This window comes from Neomonachus schauinslandi, chromosome 11, assembly GCF_002201575.2.
Source record: "Neomonachus schauinslandi chromosome 11, ASM220157v2, whole genome shotgun sequence".
Classification (NCBI taxonomy): Eukaryota; Metazoa; Chordata; class Mammalia; order Carnivora; family Phocidae; genus Neomonachus; species Neomonachus schauinslandi.
In genome coordinates this window covers 51,906,753-51,926,381 of record NC_058413.1, presented here as the reverse complement: position 1 = coordinate 51,926,381, position 19,629 = coordinate 51,906,753, and the positions used below count along the sequence as shown (strand labels likewise).

The 19,629-nt window shown below is 44.5% G+C and overlaps 2 protein-coding genes across 5 annotated transcripts in view; one reads left to right on the top strand and one right to left on the bottom strand.

Annotated features, from left to right (window-relative positions):
- NUP98 (nucleoporin 98 and 96 precursor) overlaps nucleotides 1-12,128 on the bottom strand; it is a 119,958-nt gene extending 107,830 nt beyond the window's left edge. For 3 of the 4 annotated variants that reach the window (XM_021704644.2, XM_021704645.2, XM_021704646.2), the window contains exon 1: nucleotides 11,997-12,016. The gene's annotated coding sequence lies outside the window, so the exon portion shown is untranslated. Of the gene's footprint in view, nucleotides 1-11,996 lie in introns of all 4 variants that reach the window. The other variant, XM_021704647.2, reaches the window with a different exon arrangement.
- Nucleotides 63-641, top strand: LOC110593425 (40S ribosomal protein S10-like). The gene has a single exon (XM_044919327.1). It carries the CDS (start codon nucleotides 100-102, stop codon nucleotides 589-591), a length of 492 nt encoding a protein of 163 aa, XP_044775262.1. The 5' UTR covers nucleotides 63-99; the 3' UTR covers nucleotides 592-641.
- Nucleotides 12,129-19,629: the final 7,501 nt, after the last annotated feature.

The window sequence follows — 19,629 nt, the reverse complement described above, 5'->3', positions numbered from 1 at the left end:
AAGATCTAGAGGATGCAGATAATCTGCACTATTTTTCTATTAAAAAAAAAAAAAAGCTTTCCAGCCCCGGCCCCAGACATAGCAGCCGCCGAGGTGTTGATGCCCAAGAAGAACCAAATTGCCATTTATGAACTCCTTTTCAAGGAGGGAGTGATGGTGGTCAAGAAGGATGTCCACATGCCCAAACACCCTGAGCTGGCAGACAAGAATGTGCCCAACCTTCACGTCATGAAGGCCATGCAGTCTCTCAAATCACGAGGCTACGTAAAGGAACAGTTTGCCTGGAGACATTTCTACTGGTACCTTACTAACGAGGGCATCCAATATCTCCGTGATTACCTCCACCTGCCCCCCGAGATTGTGCCTGCCACTCTGCGCCGCAGCCACCCTGAGACTGGCCGACCACGGCCCAAAGGTCTGGAGGGAGAGCGACCTGCAAGACTCACACGAGGGGAAACTGACAGACACACCTACAGACGAAGCGCTGTGCCCCCTGGTGCCGACAAGAAAGCTGAGGCCGGGGCTGCGTCAGCAACTGAGTTCCAGTTTAGAGGCGGATTTGGTCGTGGACGTGGTCAGCCACCTCAGTAAAGTTGGAGATGTTTTGTGTTGAATAAATTTGTAGCCAGAAAAAAAAAAAAAAATGTAGGGGTGCCTGGCTAGCTCAGTTGGTAGAGCATGTGACTCTTGATTTTGGCTCAGTCACGATTTGGGGTTGTGAGATTGAGCCCTGTGTCTGGCTCTATGTTGGGCATGGAGCCTGCTTAAGATTCTCTCTCTCCCAGGGCGCCTGGGTGGCTCAGTCGTTAAGTGACTGCCTTCGGCTCAGGTCATGATCCCAGGGTCCTGGGATCGAGCCCTACATCGGGCTCCCTGCTCCGTGGGAAGCCTGCTTCTCCCTCTCCCACTCTCCCTGCTTGTGTTCCCTCTCTCTGTGTCTCTGTCAAATAAATAAATAAAATCTTAAAAAAAAAAAAAAAAGAGGGGCGCCTGGGTGGCTCAGTCGTTGGGCGTCTGCCTTCGGCTCGGGTCATGATCCCGGGGTCCTGGGATCGAGCCCCGCATCGGGCTCCCTGCTCCGCGGGAGGCCTGCTTCTCCCTCTCCCACTCCCCCTGCTTGTGTTCCTGCTCTCGCTGTGTCTTTCTCTGTCAAATAAATAAATAACCTTTAAAAAAAATAAAAATATTCTCTCCCTCTGCCCCACCCCCCTCACGCTAGCGATCTCCCCCCCTCTCTTAAAAAAAAAGAGGGGGGAGTAATCCTAGAGATTGCTATGTGTGGAACTTCTAAATCTATTCAAGTTCAAAGGCATATCAAAAAAAAAAAGTTTAGGGCGCCTGGGTGGCTCAGTTGGTTAAGCCACTGCCTTCGGCTCAGGTCATGATCCTGGAGTCCCGGGATCGAGTCCCGCATCGGACTCCCTGCTCGGCGGGGAGTCTGCTTCTCCCTCTGACCCTCCCCCTTCTCATGCTGTCTCGCTCTATCTCATTCTCTCTCTCAAATAAATAAATAAAATCTTAAAAAAAAAGTTTAAAGGCACATCATACATTCAAGTCTTTATCCTTTTAAATATATTAACCTGGCCCAAACGGAAATACTAGCTAACATTTGAATTCTTACTATGTCCCAGGCACTGGCCTAAGTACATTTTACAAATTATCTCATATAAACCTCCCAAGAATCCAAAGAGGTAGGTATTTTGATCCCTATTATACAAATGGTGAAATTGAGCATGATCACAAAGCTACTTTTGACTATTAGCTGTGCGTAGAGAGCCCAGAACTCCTAGAGAAAGAACACTGACAACTAAAAGGAAAAATGACTTTACATTCACTATAAATAAGAAAGCTATAGGGACCCCTGGGTGGCTCAGTCGGTTAAGCTGCTGCCTTAGGCCTGGGTCATGATCCCAGGGTCCTGGGATTAATTCCCGCATCGGGCTTCTTGCTCAGCAGGGAGCCTGCTTCTCCCGCTCTCTCCCCCGCTGCTTGTGCTCTGTCAAATAAATAAAATCTTTAAAAAAAAAAAAAAAGAAGGCTATAAAACCAAAATTTGGCAGTATTAATCCAGCACTATCAGGGGAAAGAGACACTTCTCTGGCAAACATGACAGTTCTAATTATCAGAAAGGTAACTGCTCACTCTTACGGAATGACAATTTATGTGGCCTAGATGAATTTTCCTGAAAAGATTAACCACTTTCTTTATGGATGGATGTACTTATACTCACTGCAAAAATTTTTTTTTTGTAAGACATATTAAGAAAGAAAAAATTAAAATGAAATAGTCCTATACAGGAAGAGACAATGCCCTTAAATAATTACTTTGTTCTTTGTGCTGATCTTCTTTTTAAGTAGGCTCCACACCCAGCGTGGAGCCCAATATGGCTTAAACTCACCACCCTGAAATCAAGACCTGAGCTGAGATCAAATCAAGAGTCAAGCACTTAGCCCACTGAGCCACTCAGGGGTCCCTGTGCTCAATCTTCTAATTAGTAATTCAGACGGTCAGATACAAGAGGGGCTGCCTGGGTGGCTCAGTCAGTTGAGCATCTGACTTTGGCTCGGGTCGTGATCTCGGGGTCCTGGGATGGAGCCCCGAGACCGCAACAGGCTCCCAGTTCACCAGTGAGTCTGCTTCTCCCTCTCACTTTGCCCCTCCCCCCACCTTGCAAGCTCTCACTCTCTCAAATGGATAAATAAAATTGTAAAAAAAAAAAAAAAAAAAAAAAAAAACTGGGGTGACTGGGTGGCTCAGTTGTTAAGCGTCTGCCTTTGGCTCAGGTCATGGTCCTGGGTCCTGGGATTGAGCCCCGCATCGGGCTCCCTGCTCGGCAGGAAGCCTGCTTCTCCCTCTCCCATTCCCCCTGCTTGTGTTCACTCTCGCTGTGTCTCCCTCTGTCAAATAAATATAGTCTTCAAAAAAAAAAAAAAAACACAACTGTCAGATATAAGAAAGAGGTAGCCTTAGCCTTAATAACAGACATCAGTAGTCCAGTATTCCCCAACTATCCCAAATGAAGCTTAATAAACTGATATACATCCAACTTTTGTGTGTTTTGTGAACTCTGGGAACAATGACAAACAATGACAATGAAAAGTGGTGGAGAGACCCTGAAACATGGTAACAACCCAGCAATTGCCAACTTTAAGCACTATCTGAATGACTAGGCAAGCTTGCTGCTCTCTGACAACAGAAAGTTACACAACTGGGAAGTATTTTCCTCTCCACTTCACTGAATTCCTTTGTATCAAACTCAGTAAAGAGCAAAACAATAAATGTTAGAGTAATGAACTAGTACTTCCCAAATTTACAAAGTACTTCATATATCCTCTCATCTAATCTTCACAAAAATACTAGAATAGGCAGGAATTATCATCCACAGTTAAACTGAATGGAAAAATAACTGTTGATTTTTGCCTTGAATAGAAGAGGGTGGGAGAGTTAGGAAGAATTCCAAGAAGTTAGTTTATGGGAGAGTTAGGCAGAATTCCAAGAAGTTAGCTTAGTCTTAATCACCTAATATCACATCCCAGCAAAACCACCTGCTATCCTCTTGTTTTACTGTATCCTTCCTATGATCAATCCCAGATCAAGCCATTCCCTTTGTTAGAACATTCGCTTTTCTCTAAAAACTATATCCCTTTTTCTTTTTTTTGCTTTTTAAAGATTTTTATTTTATTTATTTGACAGAGAGAGTGACAGAGCACAAACAGGGGGAGCAGCAGAGGGAGAGGGAGAAGCAGACTCCCCACTGAGCCGGGATACCCAGGCGCCCCTTTTTCTTTCTAAAAATTGCTGTTCAGGGGCACCTGGCTGGGTCAGTTGATGGAGTGTGTGACTCTTGGATCTTGGAGCTGTAAGTTTGAGCTCCAAGGTGGGTGTAGCAATTACATAAAAAAATAAAATCTTGGGGCGCCTGGGTGGTTCAGTCTGTTAAGCGTCTGCCTTTGGCCCAGATCATGATCCCAGGGTCCTGGGATCGAGCCCCGCATCGGGCTCCCTACTTCTCCCTCTGTTTTTTTTTTTTTAAAGATTTTATTTATTTATTTATTTATTTATTTGAGAGAGAGGGAGATAGCAAGAGAGAGCAGGAGCAGGGAGGAGAGGGAGAAGCAGGGAGCCCAACGTGGGGCTCGATCCCAGGACTCTGGGATCACAACCTGAGCTTAAGGCAGACGCTTAACCAATCAAGCCACCCAGGCGCCCCAAAATAAATCAACTCTTAAAAAAAAACGAAAAGAGGGCGCCTGGGTGGCTCAGTTGGTTAAGCGACTGCCTTCAGCTCAGGTCATGGTCCCGGAGTCCCGGGATCGAGTCCCACATTGGGCTCCAAGCTCAGCGGGGAGCCTGCTTCTCCCTCTGACCCTCTCTCCTCTCATGCTGTTTCTCTCTCTCTCTCAAATAAATAAATAAATAAAATCTTTAAAAAAAAAAAAAGGAGGGGGGCCTGGGTGGCTCAGTTGGTTAAGCGACTGCCTTCGGCTCAGGTCATGATCCCAGGGTCCTGGGATCAAGTCCCGCATTGGGCTCCCTGCTCTGCGGGGAGCCTGCTTCTCCCTCTCCCACTCCCCCTGCTTGTGTTCCCTCTCTCGCTGTGTCTCTCTCTGTGAAATAAATAAATAAAATCTTCAAAAATAAAAAAATTTTAAAAAAATTTAAAAAAAAAAGGAAAAGAAAAATTGCTGGGGCACCTGAGTAGAGCATGCGACTCTTGATCTCGAGGTTGTAAATTTAAGCCCCACACTGGGTGCAGAGATTATTTAAAAATAAAAAAATAAACATAAAAAATAAGGGGCACCTGGGTGGCTCAGTTGGTTAAGTGAATGCCTTCAGCTCGGGTCATGATCCTGGAGTCCCAGGGTTGAGTCCCACATCGGGCTCCTGCTCAGCAGGGAGTCTGCTTCTCCCTCTGACCCTCTCCCCTCTCATGCTCTCTACCCCAAATAGATAGATAAAATCTTAAAAAAATAAAAAATAAAAATTGCCGTTCAAGCCTCACTATTCCACAACTGTCCCAGATTAGACCCTTCAGACTCTTTATCAGTATAAAAACACATCCCCTTCCCCTCCCCCTTTCCAAACCCAATTACGTAAACTAATGCCTCCCAGCTGCTTTTAGTTATGCAATATATTTGCTGTCATACCTGCCACTTGAGTGTATGAACTGTTTGCTGCTCTGGTAAAAAGCACCTGGATTTTGCTCAATTTCTTCCATTAGGGTGTAAATTAATTTAAAATAATCTATATTATTTAATAGAGCTCCTTTCCTCACAGTGCTGACCAATATTTTCATTTTCTTAACATAATCTTCATTTGACAAACAGAAGTAGTGAAAAGAGTACATCAACTTTGGAGTAAGACAAATCTGTATTTAAAACTCTCCACCACTTACTATCTTTGCAATTCTCTGTAAATCTAAAATTAACTCAAAATAAAAAGTTAAAAAGGAATTTAAGAAACCCTGCCATTTGCTACTGTGTAACTGTACTTGTCATGATATTCAACCTCTTAGACCTCTATGTCTACAATTGAACAACAGGGATTTTCCGGCCTACACTGAAGGACAAAGATGCCTCAAACTACAGCTCCTCAAAAGATTTGTTTTTAAAGATTTTTAAATTTTTTAAAGTAATCTCTACACCCAAAAGCAGGTTTTTATTTAGCTTTTCAACAAATATTTTTAGTTAGAAAAATGCACATTAATTTTCCCTCGCTCTAAGCCTTGACTGCTCAATGCCTAGCTAGAACACCATACATAAAATGATTTCCCAATACTTCAATGTCCTCTACTGACCATTTAATACAACCATAAAATACCACTGTAAACAACAAAAAACAAACACCCACTCCATACGCACACTGAGGTCACTCTGATCATTCATTCTCTTCCACTCATCTCACATCCCTAGTCTCATTCGCAGCAAGTCACCTTTAATCTACAAATCCATTCACCTATTTCTTAAGAAGCTTAGTCCACCAAGAAAGCTTAGGTGTGGGGGCACCTGTGTGGCTCAGATGGTTAAGCGTCTGCCTTCTGGCTCAGGTCATGATCCCAGGGTCCTCGGATTGAGCCCCGCGTCAGGCTCCCTGCTCAGCGGGGAGTCTGCTTCTCCCTCTCCCTCTGCTGCTCCCCCTGCTTGTGTTCTCTCTATCTCTCTGTCTCAAACGAATAAATAAAATCTTAAAAAAAAAAGCTTAGGTGTGTAGATACCACAGGTCAAAGGAGCATGTGAAAATAAATAAGGTATGAAGTGATGAGTGAGTGCAACATGCATTCATGAAGGATTGAACTGTTCCCTTCCTGAACAAGAGTCCTAATTCAGTCAATTCTTTCTTCCCTTAATTAGTGGTTTTCAAATATTTTTAGCTACGGAACCCAACACATAAAACAGATATAAGCAGAAGCTGCTCTGGCTGAAGTAAAGAGGAATAGGTGCAGTAGAACCCTACCAGCTGAGTGCTTTCAAAGAACCAATGTGAAAAATCATTGTCCTTCCTAGTGATTCTGAAAGTGAGGTCTGAAGGCCCCTAAAAGTCCTTGAATCCTCTTCCAGGGTGTCCATGAAGTCAAAACTATTTTCATAATAATACTAAGACATTATTTACCTTTTTTTTTTTAACTGTACTAACCTCAGCACTGGGGTGCAAAAGCAATGGTGTATAAAACTGCTGGGCCCTGAGCATGAATCAGGACAATGACCCAAACTATAAAACAGTCACTGAATTCTTCACTGCCACACACAACACACACAAAAAATACACTTTCACTTGAATGCCTTTGATGAAGTTGTAAAAATTAGTGATTGTATTAATTCTTGACATTTCAGTACATTTTTAAATATTCTGTGATTATTGTTTGAGATGAAATGGGAACTACTCAAAAGCACTTCTGTATATGGAAATACAAGGGCTATCTCAAAGAATAACACCTGTGTGATTACCTTAGTAGAAGGCTGAACCAGCTGATTTTTCATGGAACACCATTTTTACTTCAGAGAATAAATGACAAAACTATGGTTATTCAGATTTGAAATGAAAATTAGAATTATGTCTGCCACTATGAGCTTGTCAGCTCATTCTTTTTTAAAGGATTTTATTTATTTGACAGATAGAGACATAGCGAGAGAGGGAACACAAGCAGGGGGAGTGGGAGCGCGAGAAGCAGGCTCCCCGCCGAGCAGGGAGCCCAATGTGGGGCTTGATCCCAGGACCCTGGGATCATGACCCGAGCCGAAGGCAGATGCTTAACGACTGAGCCACCCAGGCGCCCCTTGTCAGCTCATTCTCAAAAGACTTATCTGATGAGATGGGTGAAAATGTTAACTGTATAATTAAATCTGTCATACATAACCCAGTGAACCAATGATTTCTAAACAACCAATGTATGATGTCATAAAATCATGCATGAGTAAATATCCAAAGTGCAAGACAAACCAATGAATTTTAATGTAACACCGGACTAAGTTCAAGAATATGGCTTCAGGGCGCCTGGGTGGCTCATTCAGTTAAGCCTCTGCTTCAGCTCAGGTCTTGATCCCAGAGTCTTGGATCCCCTGAGTTCCGCATGGAGTTCTGCATCGGGCTCCCTGCTCAGCAGGGAATCTGCTTCTCCCTCTCTCCCTCCCTCCTGCTCTGTGCGTGCGTGTGCTCTCTCTCAAATAAATAAAATCTTTAATAATATGGCTTCAGATTCCACACTGCAACAAATTTTTAGAAACATTTGAGTGTAGGGGCGCCTGGGTGGCTCAGTTGTTAAGCGCCTACCTTCGGCTCAGGTCATGATCCCAGGGTCCTGGGATCGAGCCCTGGATCGGGCTCCTTGCTCCACGGGAAGCCTGCTTCTCCCTCTCCCACTCCCCCTGCTTGTGTTCCTGCTCTGGCTATCTCTCTGTCAAATAAATAAATAAAATCTTAAAAAAAAAATTCTTCTTTTTCATCTACTTATCTGTATGAGGCTGGGATTTTCTTCCCATACTTCAACCGAAACAACTTATCAACTGTGAATGCAAAAGATCTGCAAGTCCAGTGATCTCCTACTAAGCCAGACATCAAAGAGATTTACAAACACGTAAAATGCCACCACCCTTGTCACTAAATTTAGCAATTTTTCATAAAATTGTTATATTAACAAATGAGTTTATTATTTTTTAAGTCAATATTATCTTTTAAAACTTTAATTTCTAGTATAGTAAATATGAGTAGATATAACCCACATAACAAAAGCTGTCTGGAATCTTCAGTAATTTTTAAAAGTATAAAGGAGTCCAAAGACCTCAAATTTTGACAACTGCTATACTAGACTATTGTTATAGTCTTCTAATTCATCTGCCAGACTCAAGTTTCACATCTTCCAATTTACCCTACTACCCACCAGCTTAAACTCACTGTATCAGACTTAGCTAATTAGAGCTGTATTTTAATAATTTTTATTTCTCTACTACAAAACTGCAATTACGCTGAATTAAGTACAAACTCTTCAATATGACAATTCGCAGTGTCAGTACAATGGGACAAGACTCCGATCAATGCATGTAACTGTATCAGTGAAATGGAAAGATAATGGAATCCCACAGCACCACATTTAATTACATCAATTCAACTACAAACTCTTTTTGCCCTCTTCCACAAAAAGAGAAATAAATATTGCTTTATTTTCCCAATGGCCTATCCCCTTTCAAACAAGACCTTGGTTTCTATCCCAGAGAAAGGAAGGCTACCACAAAAATAAGAGAGACTCTAGGACTCTTAGCTTTTCAGCTTCCTGAAACAATTCCAGATTTTGATAACTTTAAAGGACAGTTTATCAAGATGCAATTTATTAGGGGCACCTGGGTGACTCAGTCGGTTAAGCGGCTGCCTTCAGCTTGGGTCGTGATCCCAGGGTCCTGGAATCGAGCCCCACAGGCCCACATGGGCTCCTTGCTCAGCAGGGAGCCTGCTTCTCCCTCGGCTTGCCGCTCCCCCGCTTGTGCTTGCTCTCCCCCCCTTCTCTGTCAAATAAATAAAATCTTGAAAAAAAAGAAAAAGATGCAATTTATTAGCTGACTTTACAAGCACACACCAGGCAAGATAAAGTTATGGCATTACTGAAATATTGGTAATGTTTTCTCAAAAGCAGTGATCTCTCAATCAGGGCAATTTTGCCTCCCAGTGGACATGTGACAATATTTGGAGACCTTCCTGATTGTTACAACTCGGGGAGGGGGTGTTATGGGTATCTAATGGGTAGATGTGGGGAACGCTGCTGAACACCCTACAATACAAAACATAGCTCCCAGACAAAAAGAATTATCTGGCCCAAAACGTCAACAGTGCAGAGGCTGAAAAATCTTCTCTAGAGACATGCTATGCCAAATACTTAGGTTCAATACCAAACCCAAAGAAATGCACCAAATTCTCAAGAAACACTGTATACATACCTTACCTCTACTACCTATATTGTTAAATCTCCTAAAATTTCTTAGTCACCTAATCTTTCGACAAATTGCATAATTACAGATGTGCACTCTGTTAGAAATTAAACATCACAACTTGTATCCCTTAATTCTTAGGTTAATTGCTACAATAAAAATATCACAATAAAATAATATACCCAATTTCTTCCAAGCTGTGAATTTGGTTCCCTAAAAGTTCTATTTGTTCTTAGCTATCTAGGAGCTAGTAGACATGAATAAAGTCAGGTACCAAAGTACCATGTAATGTATGAACGGTATGAGTCCTCTAATCTAGGCCCCGTTTTTCCGGAGCACACATATACCCAGTCTTTTTACAGACTATTTTTAGGTTTAGCTGTTCCGTATTTCTTTATCCCTTCAAGTAAACACTGAATGCCTACTATGTGCCAAGCAACCTGAATACAAAGGTAAGACAGGGGCGCCTGGGAGGCTAGTCGGTTAAGCATCCAACTCTTGATTTCAGCTAAGGTCATGATCTCAGGATTGTGATTCTGAGCCCCACATGGCTCCGCACCAGCAGGGAGTCGGCTTGGATTCTCTCTCTCCCTCTCCCTCCTTCCCTCTCTCTCTTTCCCTTTTTCTAAAATAAATAAATAGGGTGCCTGGGTGGTTCAGTTGGTTGGGCAACTGCCTTCAGCTCAGGTCATGATCCTGGAGTCCCGGGATCAAGGCCCACATCGGGCTCCCTGCTCGGTGGGGAGTCTGCTTCTCCCTCTGACCCTCCCCCCTCTCATGTGCTCTCTTCTCTCTCTCAAATAAATAAAATCTTAAAAAAAAAAATTAAATAAATAAATCTTAAAAAAAGATAAGACAAATATATTTTACCACAGTCTAGTAAGATAAACAGCTAAAATACAAAATGATTTGTGCTATAAATAGAAGTATCAAATAAGTGTTATGGAAGCTTGCAGGAGACAGAATGCCAGGAAAGGCTTCCCAGAAGAGGGTGATGCTTGAACTGAGAAAATGTCACAGAAAATATACTCTGTTCACATCTCTGTGTTTAGACTACTGTACTCTTCTGCTCTTACACACTAGTTTTCAGTTTTTGCTTTGTCATCTAAACAGGAACAAAGTGACGATCTCACCAGTGTGAACAGACCAAAGTGGCGACTTTTTAATTCAATTTCCTCAAATCTTAATGAAGAGTGAAAAAATAATTCTATCAAAGTATTTCCCAGTACCTCCAATTTGTCCAAGTTCTGGTTTTGTTTTTTAATATCCTAACTTCTTCCACCACGTAAACATATCATCTGTCACCCAGTTAACAAGCACTTCCCTTTATAAGACTGTCACAGGGAATGATCACTGCTCTTTTCTTTCTTCCAGTTAGTTTCTTCTTCCATAGTTTCACTTTCTCACCTTATCCTACTACAATACTTTGAATTCAGTACCAAAGGAGCCATGAGTTCCAAGGTATAAGAACCACAAAATTACCACTGCCTATCTTTCTAAGTTTTGTCTGTACTTCCTGCTTCCTATTCCAATACTGTTATGAGTCACGAATTGGATTCTTTCTTCTGAGTCCCCAGCAGCTGACACAAATAAATATTTCAGATTTGGAATAGGAAATTAGCCAGACATGTAGTCTTATGGATTCGTTTCCAATACATTTACATCACTGACATTCTTCCGCCAACTCTTTAGTTCTCACGGTTTACGTTACGGTACCGCAAATGAAGCTTCTGCCTTTACACAAACAGAAGTGGTACCAACCAGATCGGAAACGCTATCAAAGACTGCTTCTAACTACCGAATGCTCCCCGCCCCCAACCTCCAGAGGGAACCTTCAAATAATGGGAGGCTGGAACACCCAGGGAGAGTGATACAGGAGAAAAATTTCTAGACTGAGTCACATCTGGTATTGGCTAATCCCGTCCGTTCTCTGGACCTCAGTTTCTCCATCTATAAAACTTGCACGTGATGTACGGTAGGGGGATTGGCTTAATTTCTAAGGTCTCTATGGCCATAGTAATCCAGAAATCCCATCTTTCTCATCTAGTCCACGTGGGAGGACAGAAAATAACCTTTTACTCCACTAAACCGACCTTAACTCTCAGATATTATTTTAAAAAGCTAACAAACTCCCGACCCACCCACCCTAAACCTCGGGCTACAAATTTCCCCCGTGGAGACGCCAAAGGCAAATTAAAGCCCATCCAGCACGATGGTCAAGGAAGTGCTAGGGAGACCCTACTCAGGGTACTAAGACGCTGCCCCCGCAAAGGGCCCGCCCACCTAATCACCGTCGGGCAAACGAATGAGTACCACCAGATACATGGACGCTCCCTCCGCGTAGGCTGCCACGGGAGACCCCGGGGCACAGACTCCACGAATCTCGAGTCTCTCCTAGCGCCCAAGAGCCCAGCCTCGGGGCCGCAGGGTAGCGCGCCCCGCCCCCTCCCTCAGGGCAGAAGGTGCGCGCCGGGGCGCGAGACTTCCGCGCGGAGGGCCTGGGACGCCCCGCGCACCCGCCCGCCCTGAGTGGAGGAGGAGCCTGTCGGTCCGGGGCCGCCACCGCCTGGGTTCCCGACTTACCGCGGTGCGGCAGAAGAAGGGAAGTGTCAGGAGTGAAGGCCTCGGCCCGTCCGCCACCCGCCGCTCAGAGAGCAGCGCGCGGCCGCCACGAAACCGTCGCCGCCGCTACCACCACCGCCACCGACCGCCGCTTCGGGCGCAGCGCGCAGAGGGCCCGACTGCGTCACACGCCGCCCGCCGTCAGAGGCTCGCTCCGGGCGCTCCGCCCTCGCTGTCTGCGCATTGGCAGACACTTCCGCCACTCTAAGCCCGCCCTGTTATTCATTGGGCAACGAGTCTTTTGAAACCGAACGTGAGGGCGGTCTTTGGGAGAAGGGGAGAGGGGGAAGAGGAGGGACATAAGGAGTTACGGAGAGGAAAGGGGAGGGGCGGTGGGAGGGACATGGAGTCTCGCCCCTCTCTGCCGCGATTGGCTGGGGGAGAGTCGTGATGTCATACAGGGCCCCCTCGAAGTGGGCTTGTGAGTGGCTGCGTTGGGGTGCACTGGGCGGGGTGTGGGGGAAAGGTGGTGACGCTATACCCAGGCTCCGCCCCCTGCCTTGGAGCCGAGACAGTCGGGCTGCTGAAACTCGGGCCAATCAGAAGGGAGGCTCCAGGATGGCATGGTAACTATTCTACCCTTTCCTAGCCCCAGTCCGCGGGCGGTGATGGGAACGCTTCCCCGTAGTCCTGCCCGCACTTCCTGGCCAGACCACGTGCGGAGCTGGAGGGCTCTCCCGGGAGGTCTGTCTCTTTGAGTAGCTTGCCTGCCCCTGCTCTGAGGCCCCAAAACCTGGCCTCCTGGTTTCCCAACCCATGCCGGCCCCATCACAACCTTTCCCTCTCTGAATCCCTAGAATAGGCGCTATAAGCATGCCCTAAGGAAATGGCTCAGCGTAGGCTGTGTTACAAATGAGGATTCTTGGAACTTCTTAACGACCTGCACTTTAGGAACTCCTATTTATTCTTAAAGGCCTGGTTCAAATATTCCCACCTTCTCTGGGATGCATTCCCAGATCTCTCTCAGAGAGTTGGGCTAATGCTTGGGCAGGCTTCTGTTACAGCCTTGTCACTTTGTATCCTATTATTTACTTTTCTGTCTTCTGTGCCCAGGCTCTTAGAGGTCAGAGCTGCATCTTAGTCATTTGGGTTTCTTCCCCCTACCCCACTTGATATTACAGGGCGGGAAGGTTAAGCATGTTCTAGAAAACAGACCTAGTGACTGAGGGTCCCATACAGAATAGCAGGGACTGTGCTCAGAAAGCAAAACCTATTCAGGCTACCTCTCCACCACCACCTTCTCCTGGAACATCAGTACAAAACTGAAATGGGCTCTGCCCAAAAGTAGATGAACTTAAATCCCTCTGAGTGTTGGACGGTAGCAAGGGATTAGAAATAATTGACTAATTTGTCAAAATGTGGAATGGTTGCAAAGATGAAATAAGATAGGGGCCCCTGGGTGGCTCAGTCGTTGGGCGTCTGCCTTCAGCTCAGTTCATGATCCCAGGGTCCTGGCATCGAGCCCCGCATCGGGTTCCCTGCTTGGCCGGGGGCCTGCTTCTCCCTCTCCCACTCCCCCGCTTGTGTTCCCTCTCTCGCTGTCTCTCTCTGTGTCAAATAAATAAATAAATAATCTAAAAAAAAAAAAAGATGAAATAAGATAATGGATAGGAGAAGTCTGTTACATTGTAGGTGCTCAGTAGATGCTCAAAGGAAAAAATAAATATATGGATGGTCAAATAGTAAAGCTAGTTTAAACATCTTACTCCAGCCACTTTCCCCCCACTTCTGCATCCAAACATCCCTTCCTTTCCTCCACTTACCTGTGTTTTACATTAAAAGTCATTAGCTCTCCCTGGATAGTTTACTGTAGCTTCCTCACTGCCCTACTGAAACTGATTTCTCACCCTCCAGTCCTGAAACCCAACTATGATTAAACCTCTCTGCTACTTATTTATTCTAGTGTACCTAAGGCCAGGCAAACAGTATAGGTCCACATTAAATGTTTGACCATGAATGAGTGAATTATTGTCTTAAGTAGAATAATAGTACAAGTGTGAGACTTTTGAGTCAGTGAACCCTGGGTTTAAATCTGAGCCCAACCATTTATTAGCTGTGTGAACTTGGGCAAATTTCTTAACACCTGAATTCAGTTTCCTTGTCTGTAAAATGAGGGTAACAACTGTAATTTTAGGGTTGTTGAGAGAATTAAATGAGATAAAGCATTTAGTATGGTACCCAGTATACAGTGAGCCCTCAATAAATGATAATTTTTCCTATTCTTTAAAAATGTCAAGGAATTCCTGGGGCACCTGGGTGGCTCAGTCAGTTAAACGTCCAACTCTTGATTTCAGCTCAGGTCATGATCTCAGGGTCGTTAGATCGAGTCCTGAGTCGGGCTCCACACTGAGCATACAACCTGCTTAACATTCTCTCTCTCCCTCTGCCCCTCCTCCGCCCCCCCTCGCGCATGCGTGTACACTGTCTCAAAAATAAATAAATAAATAAATAAAATATCAAGGAGTTCCCATTCTTAATATTCTGACATTGATTCTGACATAGAAATGGGGCTCAGAAGTACGTTATGAATGAGTAAGTAAATACATTCAGTCCAAAGTACTAGCGGGTATATAGGAGCTGGGATCCTTAAATAGTGCATACTGTGGGAAGCCTGGAGGGAGAGACATTGGATGAGGGGTACCACAGGGAGAAATTTCCTATAACTCTGATGATTTCTACATAGGAGGACCTCTCGTTAGGTTCTCTGGTAGGCATGTGGCCCACAAGCTCGTCATTCCCAGGTACTTCTGCCCTAGGAAGGACTTTGTGGACCACGTACTCTTACTCTGCCTAATTCACATAACACCCCTTTGTGGGTTTTTTTTTTTTTTAACATTTTATTTATTTGACAGAGAGAGAGAGCACAAGAGGGGTAGCGGCAGGCAGAGGGAAAGGGAGAAGCAGGCTCCCCAAGGAGCAGCGAGCCCAATGTGGGGCTCGATCCCAGGACTCTGGGATCATGACCTGAGCCAAAGGCTGTTGCTTAACCAACTGAGCCACCCAGGCACCCCTGAACCCCTTTGATTATCATCATCTTCCTTCTTCCCCTCTAAAGAAAAGGAGTTTGGTGCATGCTCACAAAAGCTTGCTGAGCCAAGCCCTCTCCTGGGCATCAGGAGCCCAGAGAGGTCCACAGCTCAACACTCTGCCCTGGCCAAGAGAGACAAAGCAAAGGAAAGTCTGTCCTAGGAACCCCCAGTCTCTCACAAACATACTCTGAGAACTCACCTTATGCAGCTTGGAAGCATTGGTGCTCAGGGAGGAGACAGGACCCTTATGGACCACAGAATCAAGGAAGGGCAAGAGACTTCCTTTCAGAATGATGGTCTAGATTTCTTATGTGGTACATTGGAAAGAGTGGCAGAATTGGAGTCAAACAGCTAAGTTCAAGTACCAGTCTCACTACTTTTTAGACCTTGCACAAATTATTGAAGTGTTCTGTGACCCAGCTTTCTTGTCTATAAAATGGGCACAAAAATTCCCTTGTTGTAAGGTTGTTGTAAAGGTCAAATAAGGGAATTTGCAAAGGACTGTGCACATGTTTGACACATAGTAAGCACCCAGTAAATGTTGATTTCCTTCCTCTTTTCCTACCACTTGATAAGGAAGGATGATGTTTATAAATAGCATATAATTGGGTAGGTCCACTTATAAGAGATTTTTTTCAATAAATACAGTAGAGTACTGTAAATGTATTTTCTCTCCTTTATGATTTTCTTAGTAATGTATTCTTTTCTCCAGCTTATTTTATTGTAAGACTACAGTATATAATACATATGACATACAAAATATGTGTTAAGGCTTCTGGTCAACAGTAGGCTCTTAGTAGTTAAGGTTTTGGGGAGTCAAAAGTTATACTTGGATTTTGGACTGTGGGGGGGGTTAGCACCCCTAACACCTGTATTGTTCAAGGGTCAACTATATTCACAAAGTTGGGCAACTATCACTACTATCTAATTCCAGAAGATTTTCATAAGCCCAAAAAAGAAACCCCAACCCCAGACCATTAGCAGTCATTCCGCATCTCTCCCTTCCCCCAGCCCCTGGCAACCACTATTCTACTTTCTGTCTCAATGAATTTGCCTATCTGGACATTTCCTATAAATGGAATCATACAACACATGGCCTTTGTGTCTGACTTCTTTCACTTAACATAATGTTTTCAAGGTTCATCCATGTTGTAGCACTTATCAGAACTTCATTCCATTTTATGGTAGAATAACATTCCATTTTATGGATAAGCCATATTTCATTTATATATCCAAAAGTTGATTGACATTTGAATTTCTACCTTGTGGCTACTATGAATCATGCTATTATGGACACTTGTGTACGAGTTTTTGTGTGGATGTATGTTTTCAATTCTCTCGTGTTTATACCTAGGAGTGGATTTTTGGGGTCCTATAGTAACTCTATGTTTAACTTTTTGAGGAACTGCTAGACTGTTTCCCAAAGTGGCTGCACTATTTTACATTCCTGCTAATAGTAGATGGGGGTTCCAATTTCTCCATGTCCTTGCCAACACTTGCTATTTTCCTTTCATTATAATTATTAAGCTATCGTAGGGGCTATGAAGTGACATCTCGTTGTGGTTTTCATAAACATTTCCCTAATGACTAATGATGTTGACCCTCTTTCCAATTGCTTATTTTCCATTTAAATCTCTGCTTTCTTAACATTCTTTGGATTATTTCATTTTTCCTCCTGTACCACTTTAGAAATTAAATCTTCTTCTTATATTATTTTAGTCATCTCTCTAGAAGTTACCAAATGCATTCCTAAGCGTGATGCTAATTAATACCTTTATAGGCAGAGTGCAGTTTGCTGAGATGGAGAAAAAGAAGCATCCCAGGCCAGATGAACAGAAAGAACAAAGATGTAGGACCAGGAAAGAGCTCAGTATATCCAGAACAAACTGGGACTTCATCCTAGAAAGTTGATCCAAAGAAAGCTGAACAATGAAGAACAGAATAAACAGTCAAGATTTATTACTTTGAGGCAGAATGGGCTTAGGGCAAGATGGGTGAGCCTGGGGTGGGTAGTTTAAAGCCATCCAAGAAAGATGTCTCTGCAGTGAGAAAGATCTCTAGAAAGAACAAAGAACAATTCCACCTCAACCTTGGAAGACTTTCCTGTGGCTGCCCAGGAGACAGGGGCAGATTTTGGCCTGAAACTGGATGTCTTTAGCACTGTGTCGCTCCCTCTTTACTTGCCCCCAGCCATGCTACTCTGCCTCTACCCCTACAACAGCAGTCTTTCCTCAAAGACTTTTCTTACAGTTTGTAAATGTCTTCTTGATATATCTAAATCCTGCCCATTCTTCAAAACCCAGTTCAAGTAAATCAACCCAATAAATATTTTCTGGGCTCCTACTGTGTCTGTCCCTGGCCTAAGCTGAGAGATTCAGAAATAAATGAAACGGGTGAGGGTTCCATCCTTAAATGAGCGCCCAGGAAGGTGGGGGAAACAGACACATAACAAATGATTTCACTACATTGTGGTCAATGCTAATAAAGGTGTGATGGACTTCTAAAGCTTCCTGTGGAGTGGGGAGGTGGACAAATCATGGCGCCTAGGGAGAGAAGAGGAAGTTAAGCAAAGCTCATGGAAGAAGTGAGTGTAGCTAGAATGTAAGATACTTGTTTGCTAGAGTAGAGGGTGACCAGATTATGAAGGACAGTTGAATACCACACTAAGGAATTTGCTCTTGATCCTAAAAGCCGTAGGGAGTTACTAAAGTTTGCAGCAAGGGAGGCACATGATCAGATCTGTGTTTCAAGAGCCAATGTGGCTGTTAAGTGAAGGATGATGAAGAGCTAGAAGGGCAAGGAGGCCAGTGAAGGAGATCCACAGGGAGCTTTCTTTGACAACTGCATCCCACATTCACTTCTCTTCCACTTCCCACTTCTACACTGTCCCCGTGCTACTGGGGGCTGGAACATCCCTGTAAATAAATGGTTGGTCAGCTTTGGGGTATCTGGTATGTGTGTGGACAGGGGGAGTGGAGCAGTGATGTGGCCAGAGCTGGAAAGTGGTGGTGCTGTTTCAGGCACAGGCCTCTTTGGGGTATGTCCAGGCCCCAGGCAAACCAACCAGGAGGACAGGAGACATTGGAAGCCTTCAACAGCAGCAGCAGCTACTCGGACGATGGGCAAATGCCCATTTGGCAAACACTGAGTGCCCGCTGAATGAAGGCGAGACTGGAGGCTTAGATGCTTGTTCAACTTCTTTATCGGTATGATAGATTCCATCAAATTTACCTCACCAGATAATTAAGAGGATCAAATTAGAAAGTGTACAGAAAGTTCCTGGCACCTAGTAAGAAAGTGTACAGAAAGTTCCTGGCACCTAGTGAGTTCTTACTAGGTTCCTCTACTTTTCCTCACATAAATCAAGGTAGGTGATAGGCTTTTGAACTGGCAGTGGAAGAAACGGATGCGGGGAGTGTCCATGACAGCTGTGGTCACACAGTTCAGAAAAGGCTCAGTCAGGAGAGTTCAGGCTATAGCTTCCACACTGGGTCCTAAGAGCCATGAGTATCTTCCGTGAGTATCTTCCGCATGCCTGGCACACTGCTCTTTTACTTCATTTAATTCTCACAGCAACCCTGTGCTGTGGATATTCCTAAAACCATCTTACAGATGAAGAAACCAGATTCAGGACTGTGTGGTGAATTGCCCCAGTCATCAAAGAATTAAAGACAAGATTAATGCACCTCGAGTTTCAGGCCTTGGGGGTAGTCTAGAGGCAGAGAGAGGCCTCCTTGCCCTTCCCAGCCTCAGGGAATGGTATTTAGAGCCAAAGGAACAGACCAGGTGTCAAGACAGGGAATAAAGGCCAGGAGCAGGCATCTGTGGGTTGGAGCTAGACAAAAACAGATGACAGGAAACCCTAAGATAGGAAACCTACATCTAGTTAATGAAACTAAAAAGAGGTGGTTCTTTCAGTAAAGTTTTACTAATTGTTCATTTGTCCTGGGGCCTTAAAGGACAGGGTGAAGGAGAGTTCAAGTTCAACAAAAGAAGTTTTTAGAATAAGGCATCGTCCCTCCAGGGATGCCTGGGTGGCTGGTTCAGGCGGTTAAGCGTCTGCCTTTGGCTCGGGTCATGATCCCAGGGTCCTGGGATTGAGTCCCTCATCGGGCTCCTTGTTCAGCGGGGAGCCTGCTTCTCGCTCTGTGTGCCGCTCCCCCTGCTTGTGCTCCCCGCCCCACAAATAAATAACTAAAATCTAAAAAAAAAAAAAAAAGACATCACCCCTCCAGACTTGGAGCCCCCAGGAGTGAGATATCTCTGGGTCCCCACCATTGCCCAGCTAGGGCCAGCCACAGAGAGGGCCTAGGCTGAGTGAATGAAGAAGAGTGAATGCATGAAAAAGAGCTCTGGTAAGTTCATCAAATCTGAGCCTCTGTATCCCCACGGTGGTGATTATAGCTACCTTATGGGGTTAACATTATAAGTTGACTCCTTTTTTTAAGATTTTATTCATTTATTTGAGAGAGAGGGAGAGGCAGACTCCCCGCTGAGCAGAGAGCCTGATGCAGGCCGGATCCCAGGACCCCAAGACCACGACCTGAGCTGAAGGCCGATGCCCA